At 40.6% G+C, this 13303-nt stretch overlaps 1 protein-coding gene across 3 annotated transcripts in view; it reads left to right on the top strand.

Annotated features, from left to right (window-relative positions):
* dnmbp (dynamin binding protein) overlaps positions 1–13303 on the top strand; it is a 34481-nt gene that overhangs the window by 11814 nt on the left and 9364 nt on the right. The window contains exons 1-2 of one of the 3 annotated variants that reach the window (XM_017034565.2): positions 3228–5813; positions 5954–6010. The exons of 1 other annotated variant lie outside the window; for it this stretch is intronic. In XM_017034565.2, coding sequence (XP_016890054.1) covers positions 4157–5813; positions 5954–6010 — 1714 coding nt within the window. In that variant the 5' untranslated portion in view covers positions 3228–4156. Of the gene's footprint in view, positions 1–3227; positions 5814–5953; positions 6011–13303 lie in introns of those variants that run through there. One more of the 3 variants, XM_008313787.3, reaches the window with a different exon arrangement.

Here is a 13303-nt window from a genome sequence, read left to right as displayed (position 1 = left end):
ATAGCAAAAGGTTAAGCAATGCTCACGGGCCTCTGTTTCTTCTTCCACGCACACTATCCCTCTGGGTCTCTCCGTCCTCAGACTTCTTCGCTCAGTTTCCTTTTATCATTTTACTTTTTTAATCTCTTTGAAAAGCAGTCGGCCTCTGTATAGGATTTTTTGCAATCGTGGAGACACGCAGATTATGTCCTACTTGACAGCAAGCACCAAATTGTGGTTGTGGCGAGCGGTGACATGGCCTGTGGTCAACCTGTCCACACTCTTAGGATGGATGAGGGAGGCCCGGTCCAATGGAGCGGGAGGTAGGATCGGACATAACATGTTGTTTGTTTGTCATTGAAGTTTTATTGTAGTTTTCTGTAGATCGGGATCAAGTGGTAATCTAGCTTTAGTACTACTCTAACTTTTTAAACTGGGACCAAACAGCAAATGTTTCATGTTGTGATTATGTAAGTCCCCTACATATTTACAGTGTGTGAAAAGGCTATTTGAATTTTTTAATTCCGAGGTTTTGCGAAGACCTTGTGGAGTTGACAGCCACATGGAGAGCGGCTTTGAAATACAGAGACATGCAGCTGTAGCACGTGTCTCGGCCTGGTTGAGGGTATCACGGGGCGGGGGGGCGGACACAGCAGTAGAGGACAGTTCCTCTCAGATTTTCTTGATAGATAATGTGTCAAATTAATTATGAAAATGAGTTTGTGAAAAATATTTCCCTTTTTAAGCATTCAGAAACAGGGTTCTGGCCTCTTTAGGCATGTTAGTTTTTGAATTCTAGTATCATGTCTCTCTGACAGCAGAGCTCATCATTGTTGTGCTAAACACACCCATTTGCCCACTCGATATGCACATGACCTTGTTCAGGGAAGGGAGGTTTTTAGTGTGAGGTCTTCCATTCATAGAAAAGGCCAGGCTTGTTTGTGATGTTAATGTATCATTTCAGACAGGTTTCGTGCATATAGAGAAAACATTTAAAGGATGTTTTTTTTTGTATCATCACGCTTGATCGGACACATTTGTTTTTACTCTATCAGATATTTTAATGTCTAGATAGTTTGATGCTCACTCACTCAACTCAGTCGTTGACAGTAGGCCTTTATAAAAGACTTGCATTTTGTAAATGATTTATATACATGTCACTGTAACTCATCAGGACCCATCACAGGGTTATTTTTGTCAATGAAAAAAAAAACAGCCTGAGAGAAGGAACAGGTTACAGGTGCCCTTAAGGCCCATGAAAAAATATTTTGCGTTCATCCATCACACTGTGGGTATTTCACACCCTGCTATTAGAGCAATACATCGGGTTTTGTAGTCTGTTAGCGCTGAGCACCGATTGTGTAAACGGATAGAAAGAAGAAAAGAATAAAAAAAGGAAGTATTATCTGTCCATTAAAGCAGTACTAAAACACTCACTGGACAAAATGGCTTCGACAGGATGTGTACATTGTTTCATTTGTTGCGGAAACATTACCATTATTGTTGTTATGCGTGGCTCCAGTCTACACAAGGCCACACACTCAGACATGAGTGTTTTTCTCTGCTCTTTTCAGGGTGTGTTCCTGTTCACAATGTGATGTTCGGGAGACAATGGTTGCTTATTGTTATAAGGCAGGGAGTCATTTCATCACTGGGCTCAGTTTGTCTGCATATTTTCTGTGCAAAGGCCCCTTTAGAGAATCCTACGCAAGCTCAAATATGTGTAATAATGATACACAAAACGAACTCAAAGCCAGTACTTTGTCGGAACCTACTTTTATGACATAGCTCAGAGTGTGCAGATGTACGCTTGATTGTAGTAACTGTGTATTTCCATAACTATAATTGTTCAAATGTGTTTGTTTTCACATTAAGTTAAATACCATCTGATCCCCTGGTTTTCTAGAAATACCAGAGTTCAAAATGCATAATAATCCAGGTTCACTTCTGGGTCATTGGTACCACATGAAAGAGAACTTCACTACTTAAAAAGACCTCTGGATGGAAGATGAAGCATCTTTGACTACACTTCAAGTCCATTTGCTACTGTCTAACAGTGTTTGTTGAACCATGACCTGTATGAATGAGGATTTAAACAGAATTCCCTTCCTTTGTACTGTATAATCTGTGAATAGAATGACCTCTCACAATCTTGAGAGAGTGTTAGAGAGAGACTAGATGAAAAAAAAAGAATGAAAAGAGAAATACAAAACCAGAAAATGCTCTCAGTGAGATTGAAATTAAATATTTACCGTATGTGTACTTTAGCTTTTCTGAAGAGCAGCAGAAGAACATTAATTTATTTGACCTTTGGGTTGCCATATTGGATTACTGTGTTGACCAAAGCCCCAAATTTCAGGTGTTCATGAAGTATAATAACATGCAATATTCTGTTTAAGTTTTAAGCCGTCATTTCATTAGTCAGTTTTTTTTCTCTGACCTTCAGCTTCAGCCTAAAACTCACATTTAAAATGCCTCCCCCAGCTTCAATGTCAGGACAGTCAGAACATTGTTTCCTCTGTCAGTCGTACAAAGCCGCTGATCATTGACATGCAGCAGTATTGTGCAGCAACATCTTCTGGATGGGCCTGATGTTAAATTAGATTCCGGCAGTCCAAGGTCCATAGAGTAACTTTACAGCAGTAACAACAACAGTGGAGAGTGTTGTGTTTGACATTCCTTCAGTTGACACAAGTTTCGGTGGTGTTGTACTGCTGTAGGAGAAGAAGAATGACGCAGATAATTAGATAGTCTTATGTAACAACAAGATGATGTACATGAATGTATTCCTTTAAGAAACTTAGAAACTGTGACAGACATGGCACGAGTATACATGTACTTTTACTAACAACTGAAGGAGCCCCATATACATATTATAATAATTTAAAAGTTTTTTTTTTGAATACTAAAACCTCCCTGTTCTTTACAAATGAACAGGTAAAAAAAACTTTGAATACTAAAACCTCCCTGTTCTTTACGAATGAACAGGTAAAAAAAACTTTTAACCTTTTAAACTTAAAGGTAGTTTAGTAAAACCAAGACCTTTATGAGTTTTGCTTTCTTTTTTTGTTATAACTATATACCTGGGGTCACACACTGAACTTTGGTTAATATTAATATTAATATTATATCTTAAAAAAGTAACCTCACAGAAATCACATACATTTTAGTTTAGTTTTTTTGTTTTAGTAAATTGATACTACCCCACTTTACTGTGTGTGTCACATGTGTCTGTGTGCCAGTCCTTTAAACCTCTTTTATGGAGGTTTAAGCAGGGGAGGGATATATTATACTCCGTCTTTATGAATAGGCTGGAGTTTTTTCTCACACTACAACATGGTCTCATCGAGTGGGGACAGTCGACAACAAAAGCTTATTGTACACGCCAGAAGCTGCTCCGGCTCTGTGAGGTGGTTCTCCCTGAAAAGTGCTTTTTCTCTTTACATTCTTTTAATCTCAGAGACATTTACATTTACAGCTGGTATAGCTGTTTCTCATGTTGAGTAAGTCTGTATTTCTCTTTTACTGAATCACCATTCACCTATATTAGTCATAGTCAAACACATCAGCTGTAGGTAGTTTAACTTTGCCCCTGAGATCTGGGTGAAAAGACAGGGAAGAGATTCATTGTTGCTTGACTTACTGTAGTAAATATTGGTTAAAAACCAAGCCCACAAGAAGGAGCCAATACAAAGAAAACAGGATGTGTGGTTCTTGGCACTGACTGTGAAAAATGTTATCATCCCCCTTATCATTCATCAAAGTCAAAACCAAGACTGTTTCCTGCAACCAGAAGAAGTGTGAGCTGGTTGAAACTATAGGTGGAGCTAGTCCACTAATCCACCACTCATGTGACTCCACTGAATCATTAACCCAGGAGGCCCCTCCTTCAAAGCCCTACCCCCTCCTCCTGCCGTGATTCGCTGAAACGGCTGTGGGGAGGGTACGGCTTAGTTCCTCTGAGGGTGGGGATGTCCTTTGACAAGGCAGTCCTGCTGAGAACAGAAGGGAGTGCAGAGAGACAAAAACAAGTGGAAGAGTTTGGAACAAAATGCCTGACAGGTGGAGCCGCGCACAGTGCTTTGTTATGGAATGTAGGACTTTGGAGTACAAGAAAAAGAAAGAGCAAGAAAAAGAAAGTGTGTCAACGCCAGGTAGGCTGATTTAAACAAGGGTCATGAAGAGCCCGGTGGCTTATGGCAATCCATTCATGTACGGTGCAGTGGAATGGAACTATGTAGCCGGTGCCCCGGTAAGGAAAGGGAAGAGTCTGGAAGAACTGGGAGATGCTGGCTGGGCTAAAGAAAGGGAGAGACTTGCTCATTTGCAACAGATGCAACAACTTCACCAACTGCAGCTTCAGCAGCAACAGGTGGGATATCCCGGGTATGGAGTTGTTCCTCCTGTCCAGCCACAAGCACCAGTAATGGTAGGAAGTCCTGGTGGACAATTTCAACCTCCTGGTTGGCCAACACCTGTGCATGGTGCCGTGATGGTCCCCGTAGGTGGGCAGTTACCCTCCCCAGTACATGTTCAAGGTCCGTGGCCTGTACAGCCCAGCCAGGATGTTTACTTCCACCCAAGATCAGAGGACGGCCACCTAGATGTAAGGGTATCGGAATGGAAAGGCAAACATTGTTTTTACCAAGGCCCAGAGGATTACAACGTACATCAGGACTATGGCAGAACGCATCAAGAAAAAGTCAATTATGACTTAAGAACTCGTGAAGGATATAGTAAAATGGATGACGATACAAAAACGAGGGAGGACCGGGTCCGAGAGCGTGATAATGACAACGATCGCTATGATTATAGAAATCATAGAGATTATGAGGAGAATGATCGTAAGGATAAATACAGGTACCGGGACCATTATGACAGGAAATACGATGATCACCATGACAGGGAGCAGCAGTATTACGACAGAAAGAAATACAGAAACTATGAAGACGGAGAATATGACAGTTACAACAGTGAGTACGAAGATCATGGTCATAAAAACTCTCATGCTCACAGAGACAAGTACAGAGGCAGAGACTATTACTATGAGAGTGACAGGGATCACTATGACACTAAACAGCGCTACAGAGAAAAAGACTCCTATCCGAACAGACACCGTGAAGACCGCTACTACGACGAGCGGAGAAGAAGAGACCATTACTCCGACCGTCATCCAGAGGATCGACGGGAGCACAGAGAGAATTCCAGCAAAGACCGGGATGTCTACCAACGAAGGGACGAGGAGCCTTACTGTCGGAAAGGGAGAAGCCACTATGATTCTGAACTTGAAGAACACGCTGACCACCATGACAGGGATCGCTACAAGAGGTACAATGATAGAGATAATGAGAGGAGAGAGGAGTACTATGACCGCAGGAGAAGGGACCAGTACAAAACCAGAGAGCACTGTGAACAAAGGGATGTGAACTACTACGATCATGAGAAGGATTACCACTACAAATCCAGAGAAGAAGATGAACATTCGCACAACAAGCCCAGAGACAGATATCGCCATCTGCGTTCGCTGTCTGTCGATTCACGGTATGAGGACTTCCAAGAAGAAGATCACAAAAAGACACATTGTGAAGAGTGGGTAGAACAGCAGAACAAGAAACTGGCTCTCAGGGAGATGCACTCTTGTGAGGATCCCGTTGCATACCAGCACAGCGACGATCAGGAACAGGGATATGAATCCAGTGCTGGAAGCACGGGGTCAAAACGGGGTCACAAACCGGTGTATATGGGCTCCTTAGATCGGAATAGCTTCTACAGGAAAACGGCTCCTGGTTCCCTGCGAAAGTCCCAGTTCGCCACCACCAGAAGACAGAAACAAGGTAAACACAAGGACAGTGTCATGTGAGAAAAGGTCCTCTGTGTATTGGTAATTCAATCATGATCTGTTTGCAGGTAGAAAGATTGGACTCATTTACAGTTTGATTAATGACCTTCTACTTTGATTTCTGATCCCGTTTAGAGCAACAAAAGTCACCAGAGTTAGAAGTTCTGCCACCACCTTTGCAGATAAAAACAGGTTTGAGAGGTCCTCTGTTTTCAGTCTCAGTTCTTATCACTGTTGACCTCCAGAGGTGCTTTACTAATCAATTCTAGCTGGGGGCTCCAAAGTGCTGACTAGCCAGACCTACCTCCTCCTCAGGAAGAGTGTGCAGTAAGGTGTCTGTGTGGGCGTGTGGGTGTTGGTGTGTGCAAGCACACATCAATATCAGCAGTCTCACAGGAAAGTGTGCTGTGAGAAATTTAGTACCTGGTGAACAGGTTCCGTGGGTTTTAGGTTTTTGTTGTTTGTCAGTCTCTAAGTTTTCCTGTTGCTGCGAGTTCTCCTTCACTGATTGATCGACCACATTGAGCAATAACCAGTCTGTTCGGTTTCGCATGACAGAAAAGTTTGTTTGTTCTTGTTTGGGCAAAAACACATTGAAAACTTTTTAAGGCATTTTCCAAAAAGACTTATTTCATACAAACTGTCACTTTTTACAAGACTTTTTTTTTGTATTACATTTTTCCACTTGATGGTAGCTGAACTTAAGGCGTTTAAACAAGTACAAGAACAATAACTGAAATTGATTTATAACTGGGAATTGATTTAAACATATAGTTCTGCTTCTAGGTCGTCATGGTCATGAGAAAAAAAATGAATAAGATATTAGTAAGAACAAGTTAGATCCAATATTCTTGGAGCTGTTGCATGTGAAAACAACTCAACAACCCTCAGGTGTTTGCCTTTAAACATTCAAAGATTTACATTACAAATGCAGTCTAACATGATGTGCCATGTCCTACTGCAGAGACACCGCTAAACCGAAGGGTAGCTTTGAATTTATCATGATTAATTAGGATAAATCAACACTCCTGAATATGACAAAAATAAGGACATGTACATTTCTGAAATAGAAAGACAAATAAGAGCAGAAAAATGAGTTTTTTTTGTGACGTGCAGTCAGGGCAGGCAGTGCCTCCCCTGCCATCATGATACAAAAGAAAAAAGTACATCAAATAAATATTAATATTTACCACTGATTTGTGTTAGAGATGCATTTTCAGTATCTACACATACACATTTTATTAAGTAAAAATTGCCAAATTTGAGTATTTTGCAATCAAATACAGAGCAGAAATCTGCAATACAAACTGGGTCGTATGCTGTTCCTCACCATATCGCCAATATGAACTTTACAGACATATTTGTTCTACAGCATGACTCTCTACAGTCTGTGTAATGTCTTTAATGTATGTGCGAGAGAGTTGTCTCTGCTGATTGTACAAGAAAGTGCAGAGAAAAGTCAGCAGGGGAGGCAGGCAGTACACTGCCTCACCACAAGGGGGTGTCTGAAGGTCAAAATCAAGTATGTGCTGGAGTCATCTCTTTGATTTGTTTACAGTAAATATGAATTTCTTAGAAACAAGAAGTTGCTCTGTCCATTTGTATAAAGAAATGTTCTTTGTTGGACAAATACATTCCTGTGTTTATGTTTGTGTTGGTGTCAGTGTCATTGGAAGAGGAATGCTGATGGAATATGAAGCATTACCAGGTAATGCTGTTGGATGAATAGTGAAATAAGATGCTCTTTTTGGTTCTTACAGTCGTAAATCTGACTCCAGAGGAGTCAGTGCCTGTACAGTACATAGACTTTCTTCAGCCTCACTTTATTGTGTCTAAGGAGAAGCAGGTGGTGCCCCCCTGACCCCTCCCCCAGTCACCTAGTAACACACATGCATGAACTCACACAAACACACACATGTGTAAGTCCTAATCCTCAGCGTCAGCACGGTGTGTGGATGGTGGGGGTCTGTCTGGTGCCAGGCAGTGGCCAGCGCCGACCTGACTCCTTTATTCCCAGAGAAGACTGATACTTTGGGTGTGTGTGTGTGCTTGCATTGTAACAGGTCTTCTTAGGACCTGTCGTCCTTATAGAGACCAAAACCTGGTCCTCGTGGTGTAGAGCCAGGTTTGTTTTATTTTAAGATGAACTTAAATTAGGATTAGTCACAACTGGTAATGGTTAAAGTTCTGATTACAAAGTCTAACAAACGATAGCAGCGCAGATCCAAATGAGTGTGTTTGTTCGCCCCGGGTGCCATTTGGAAGCTTACTCGAGAGATGACGCCATGTTTCAAAACACACATGTATGCGCGCACTAACAGCCGTCATGTCCTGTCATCCGTTAATCTTGTTAAAGCGTTTCAGCTCGGTCAGGGGTTTTGCCCTGAGTAAAGCATTTGATTGCAGAGCTTAAAACATTAAACCATCCTGTAATTGTACTTATTAGGTTTATTCCATGGTGGAGTGACATTGAGGTACGGCTTTGAGCTTTTAGGAGTGGACCCTTAGCATGTGGACTAAAATAGTCTGTAGAGTACATACAGTAAAGATACGCCGTAGACTTCTGCTTGGTTTTGGAAAGTCTGCTCCGACAAATCTGTGCATCTTGAATCTAAGTAAAGAGAGCTGAGTGAGCAATGTGTTCTGGTCTTATAATATAACATTCTTAGATTTATATTTAATTCTTTTATCCTCCATCCTTTGGGAACCTACTATTGTTATTGTCAATTTGAGATTTGGTTCACAATGCAGAAAAACACTTGTTTCTCTTCATCCAAAACACTAAGGAGAAACCACATTGTTTTTCCACATAGACTTGCTTTATTTGTAACAACAAAGCCCAAGCAGTGAAATATCACAAGTTTATATATATATATATATATATATATAATATTATACAGCATATACTCTAGTGTCATATAACATTACGTCACTGTGAAGTACTTCAGATGCTTTAGGCGCAGGTCTGAGTATTAGACTGTTCTTTGTGTAATGGACCAGATTGATGTTGTCTTCACCTTTGTAGAGAAAAGTGTGGGAAAACACATCAACGTGATCTTTGTTATCTTTACATCACCGTGAGTTCAGACTTCATAGGGTCACAGCCTAAAGTCCAACCAGCTTTTGGTATGATTGACAGCTCGGTAAAGTATCATCTGTATACATTTTAGATTGTGTTTTGCAGTCTCATTTACAGTACACAGTACTGATATAACAGTTAGGGCAACATGGTATCACTGTTTTGTAATAATACTGTATTGTTATGTAGTACTGTGTACGTTACTGGTGTTTTCCTTTCTACAATCAGCACTTTTGTTTTGTAGCAAATGTTAAGCAAATAGACCCACTGAATGCCAACTGTGGTTAAGGCTGCAGGATAAAAACAATATAAATGTTTGAAGTAGTACACAGTTGTTAAGGTAGTTTGACTTTAAAAAAATATTTTCAAGTTTTTAGAACCCCTGGAAGACTGTCTTTACACCTCCTGCACCTAGCAACAGTTAAAATCCTGTTGTATGTCTGACGTCCACATCTGTGGAAACCTGGTTATAACTCATGTCTGTCCATGTATGTGGTAGCTTGTGTGTTTTGCTGAGGCACCTGCGAAACCTTACAACTCCGCCGTTGTCTTCCCTTCCATTAACCTGGAAACAGGAGCGCTGTCTTGAGGAAATAGGAAACTCACTTGAAGCTGTGTGCGCCTCTAAACACCCTCACTGGCCCGTATGCAAAGTCGATGGTCTCTTCAGATACTTACACAATATTCATCATGGAAATGATAGAAAATGAGACATTCTGAAGGAGCACTCCAAACCAGTGTGGTTCCATTGTTAGACATCAGTCCTCCTGGACAAACAGAGCTTGAGTGAATGGCGAATTATAGCGAGCTCTTCACCGCTGTGTGATGAATATGTTACATCAGTCAGTGAAGGATAAGAATTTCTAATGAGTTCTGTTGCTTGAGCAGAGGATGTAATTAGCAGGAATTCCTCGCTGATATAGAGGTCGCTGTGAAATTTTGCCCTGGTCAAGGAATGTGACCTTTTGACATGTAACCCTAAAACAGATAAGCAGAGGTATGCCACTAAATAAACTCCTGCTTTGTTACAACAGCAGGTGGTGCAAACGTGAACTCAAGGAACGGGTACAAAGCATATAGTGTGCAAGTACACAACAGTGTCGGCCATATTGGTCCAATAACTGAGATGCATTCATTGTAAAACAATCATCAAATATTAAATTATTTAGACACACAAAATAAACTCAACACTTAAGATCATCTTTTTATTCCCCTGTTCTGTTAAACAGTTCCAGGACATATTGAAGAAGCACTAATATTGACACCACCTTTGCTAACACCACTCTCTTATGTCAACCACCAGCGCCACGAGTTGAGTTTTACTTCGTAATATATACCACAAAAAATTAAAAACAAGTCACGACTCGTCTCCGGTTGTCAGGCAAATATTGTTGCTGGATTGAAAACTTGTGCGAATTAATTCTAATACTCAGTGTCCCAACTGAGCACCCGCCCCCACTCCTACACACACACACACACACACTCATTCTCATAGAGAGTTGCCCATGTGATTCTTTCAGCAAAGCCGCTCCCTACTCTCCAAAACTTATTATAAGAAGGGCCCCCGCTACTCTGGTCGCCATGGTGACCGTTCTCTCTGCTGTGAACTTTGGAGCAGAAAACACACAGCAATGATTGTGCCTGACCTTGGTGTGCTTTGTGGAGGGCAAAACTTTTGACTTGTTGTGGCATTTTGCAGCACGCTGGTTGTAGTTCTAGTGACGTCAGGGCAAAATTGTTTTTTATTGTGAGGAAAAAAAAACATGAAAGCATTTTTTTTTTATTAGACATTTTTGATGTTGGATAAATGCTTCCGTTTGATTCCTATTTTCACATTTCTATTCCAAAAATCTCTTAGGGAAATGGAGAAGTTGTTTCTAATCCAGAGCATTGTAAGTTTGATAGATTTCAGCCTGTCAGAGGAGGGGCGTTCAGGGCAGTGTCAGCAGTTTGTCAAACATGAAACAGATCATTCACAGAACTGGACCTGGGTTGACTAGAAATATTTAGTCTCAAATCATTTCTAATTAAACAAGTGGATTTGTACATCAAAGGCAGTATCACAGTGAAAATGATGAAAAATCAATAACAAAAAAGCAAATATTGGAAATAGCAGTGAAATTTTCAGAGTTGAAGATAGTCAACATCCTTGCAAAGATGTAAAAAAGAAACCTTTAGCCAATGAGAAGAAGCTACAATAGGAGAGAGCCACCTGTTGCACCAAAGCCAGTGGTTGAGTCCAGCTCCGGGTTTTACATCTGCAGGGCTTGTCATCCCTTGTGTGTGTGTGTCCGTGCATCATGGTGGTTTCTCACTCATTCTCATGGTAATTGGAGCTCAGGAATGGAGCTTTTGCAGCGGGCCTAGAACAGTCCACAGAGCTGATGTCAGGTTGACAATGAACTACAATGGAGGTCATTGTTTGTGTGTGTTTCTGCCTGCTTTGGTTTTTGAAGTGGTTTAAAGAAAGTTACATGCAGCAGGTGGGTGATGCCTCATCATCTTGTCCTTTTCTTCTTTCATGTCTGTAGGACCAGAGATTAATCACTTTTTTTGCCATTGTGTTGCCTCGTTTTTAACTCCTTTTATTGAGAAGAATAAAAATTATTAATTGACAAAAAGACATGATTTTAATTCAATTCATAATGTGTAAACAGAAGGCGTGAAAGAATCAGATTACTTCAGTTTTGTATTACAATCAGTTGCACTCCCTGTTTGACAATCTGCGGTGCACAGTCCTCATTTACCTCATTTGCATTTGAATAAAAAAATAATATTGTTTTTATTCCCTTTTTTGTACATTTATGACTGAGCAATATATGATTTTTTTTTTGCTAATTTTTAACAAAAAATATTTACATAGCTGTGTATTTTGTGGAATTTTATTACATTTATTTAATCTTTTTAGACTTTATTTTTTGTGATTTTTTTTTAAATGTCATAGCATCGTATAACAATTTTTTTTATAATAATACATTTGGACACATGTCTGTTATGACCATCTGCTCTTGACCATGTTTTAGGACAGAAAATATAATAATTAATGTGTTTTATCAATATACATTGTTTTAGTAGTGAAACTTAAATTCTAGTTTCTGAAAGCAAAAAGTTATCTTCGAAAATTCCAGTGAGTAAAAGTCCATATGATCCGCAACAATGTGCAATGTTTATAGGCCATATATTTAAATTACATTTTGGTCAGTGGTGTTTGATGTTACTGTCCTCTTGTCCCTCTAATGGTAATCTACGGTGGTGTAATAAGGCCAGAGTTCTTAGAAACAAGGAGCAATTTTACACCACGCCCTACAGTAGAAGTCCATTTCCTGCTGCCCCCATCAGTGTGTTCAAATGTGTCCTCTTGTTATTAAGATCAACAGTTCTGTTGGTGAGTTAGAGTGAGGTTGATGGACTGAAGTGTCGAGCTGAAAAAGCTCAGTAACAATATGCGAGTCTTTTGTTGGTTGTCACTGTGTGTTTCACTTTGACATACAACACAACGTCACATTTGCTCGCCTTGTGCGATAATAAAGGACCTGAGCAGCAGCTTATACTCACTGTAGGTAGTAATTCATCTTTGATTTGTGGCGTCGCCTTAATGCTGTTCAACAACTGTCCACTGTGAGGTTTGTTACAAGGGCGTTGACCTGCTGCTGCTGAGTGACACCTGTTGTGATTCGCTGTATTATATAAATACATCATAGATCCAATGTGTGTGTGTGTAAACGTGAGTTTTCACCAAAGTAGGTCACACTGTTTGGCGGTGATGGAGAAAGGCTGCGTATTTAGTATGTGAAGTGGAGCAGATGATGTGCCTGTGTGTGCGTACGGACGATCAAACATGGGAAGAAAGCAATTGATTCCAATTAAATTGCCAGTCTTTTGTGTCATGTCTTCAACCTGTTGGTGAACTCCGTTCTCACCAGAGCGGGAGGTCACTGTTGTTGGCCGTTGGCAGAGCTGCGGTGAGAGAGAGACGGCCGCGGCGAGGAGGAAAGGAGAGAGGAGAAAAGCTTCTTTAGGTTGAGCTGAAGCCAGGTCATGTGATAAAGGCCCAGCGAGTGATAGACACTAAGACAAGTAAGGGAAGAAGGCTCACCCGAATCCAGTCTCGCATATCAAAAAAAGGTCACAAAATACCTAAATGTGCTTTTTTTCCCGGAAATGTTATGTAACTATTAAATATATTCAATGTCTTTTCAATAACCTTCAAGTTTAAATCTGTGACCGAAATTCCCACGAGAAAGGAAATGCCTTGTGTGAACTTGGAAACACAATATGGGTTTTATTGTTATCCGAACCACAGTACTGTAAGGCTGAAGCTGTCTGTGTGTGTGTGTGTGTGTGTGTGTGTGTGTGTGTGTGACGCATGCCACCTCTGCATGTGGTAGGACTTAGGTAAGCAGAGT

The sequence above is a fragment of the Cynoglossus semilaevis genome, chromosome 8, assembly GCF_000523025.1.
Source record: "Cynoglossus semilaevis isolate Cse_v1.0 chromosome 8, Cse_v1.0, whole genome shotgun sequence".
NCBI lineage: Eukaryota > Metazoa > Chordata > Actinopteri > Pleuronectiformes > Cynoglossidae > Cynoglossus > Cynoglossus semilaevis.
This window is presented reverse-complemented; position numbering and strand designations above follow the sequence as displayed.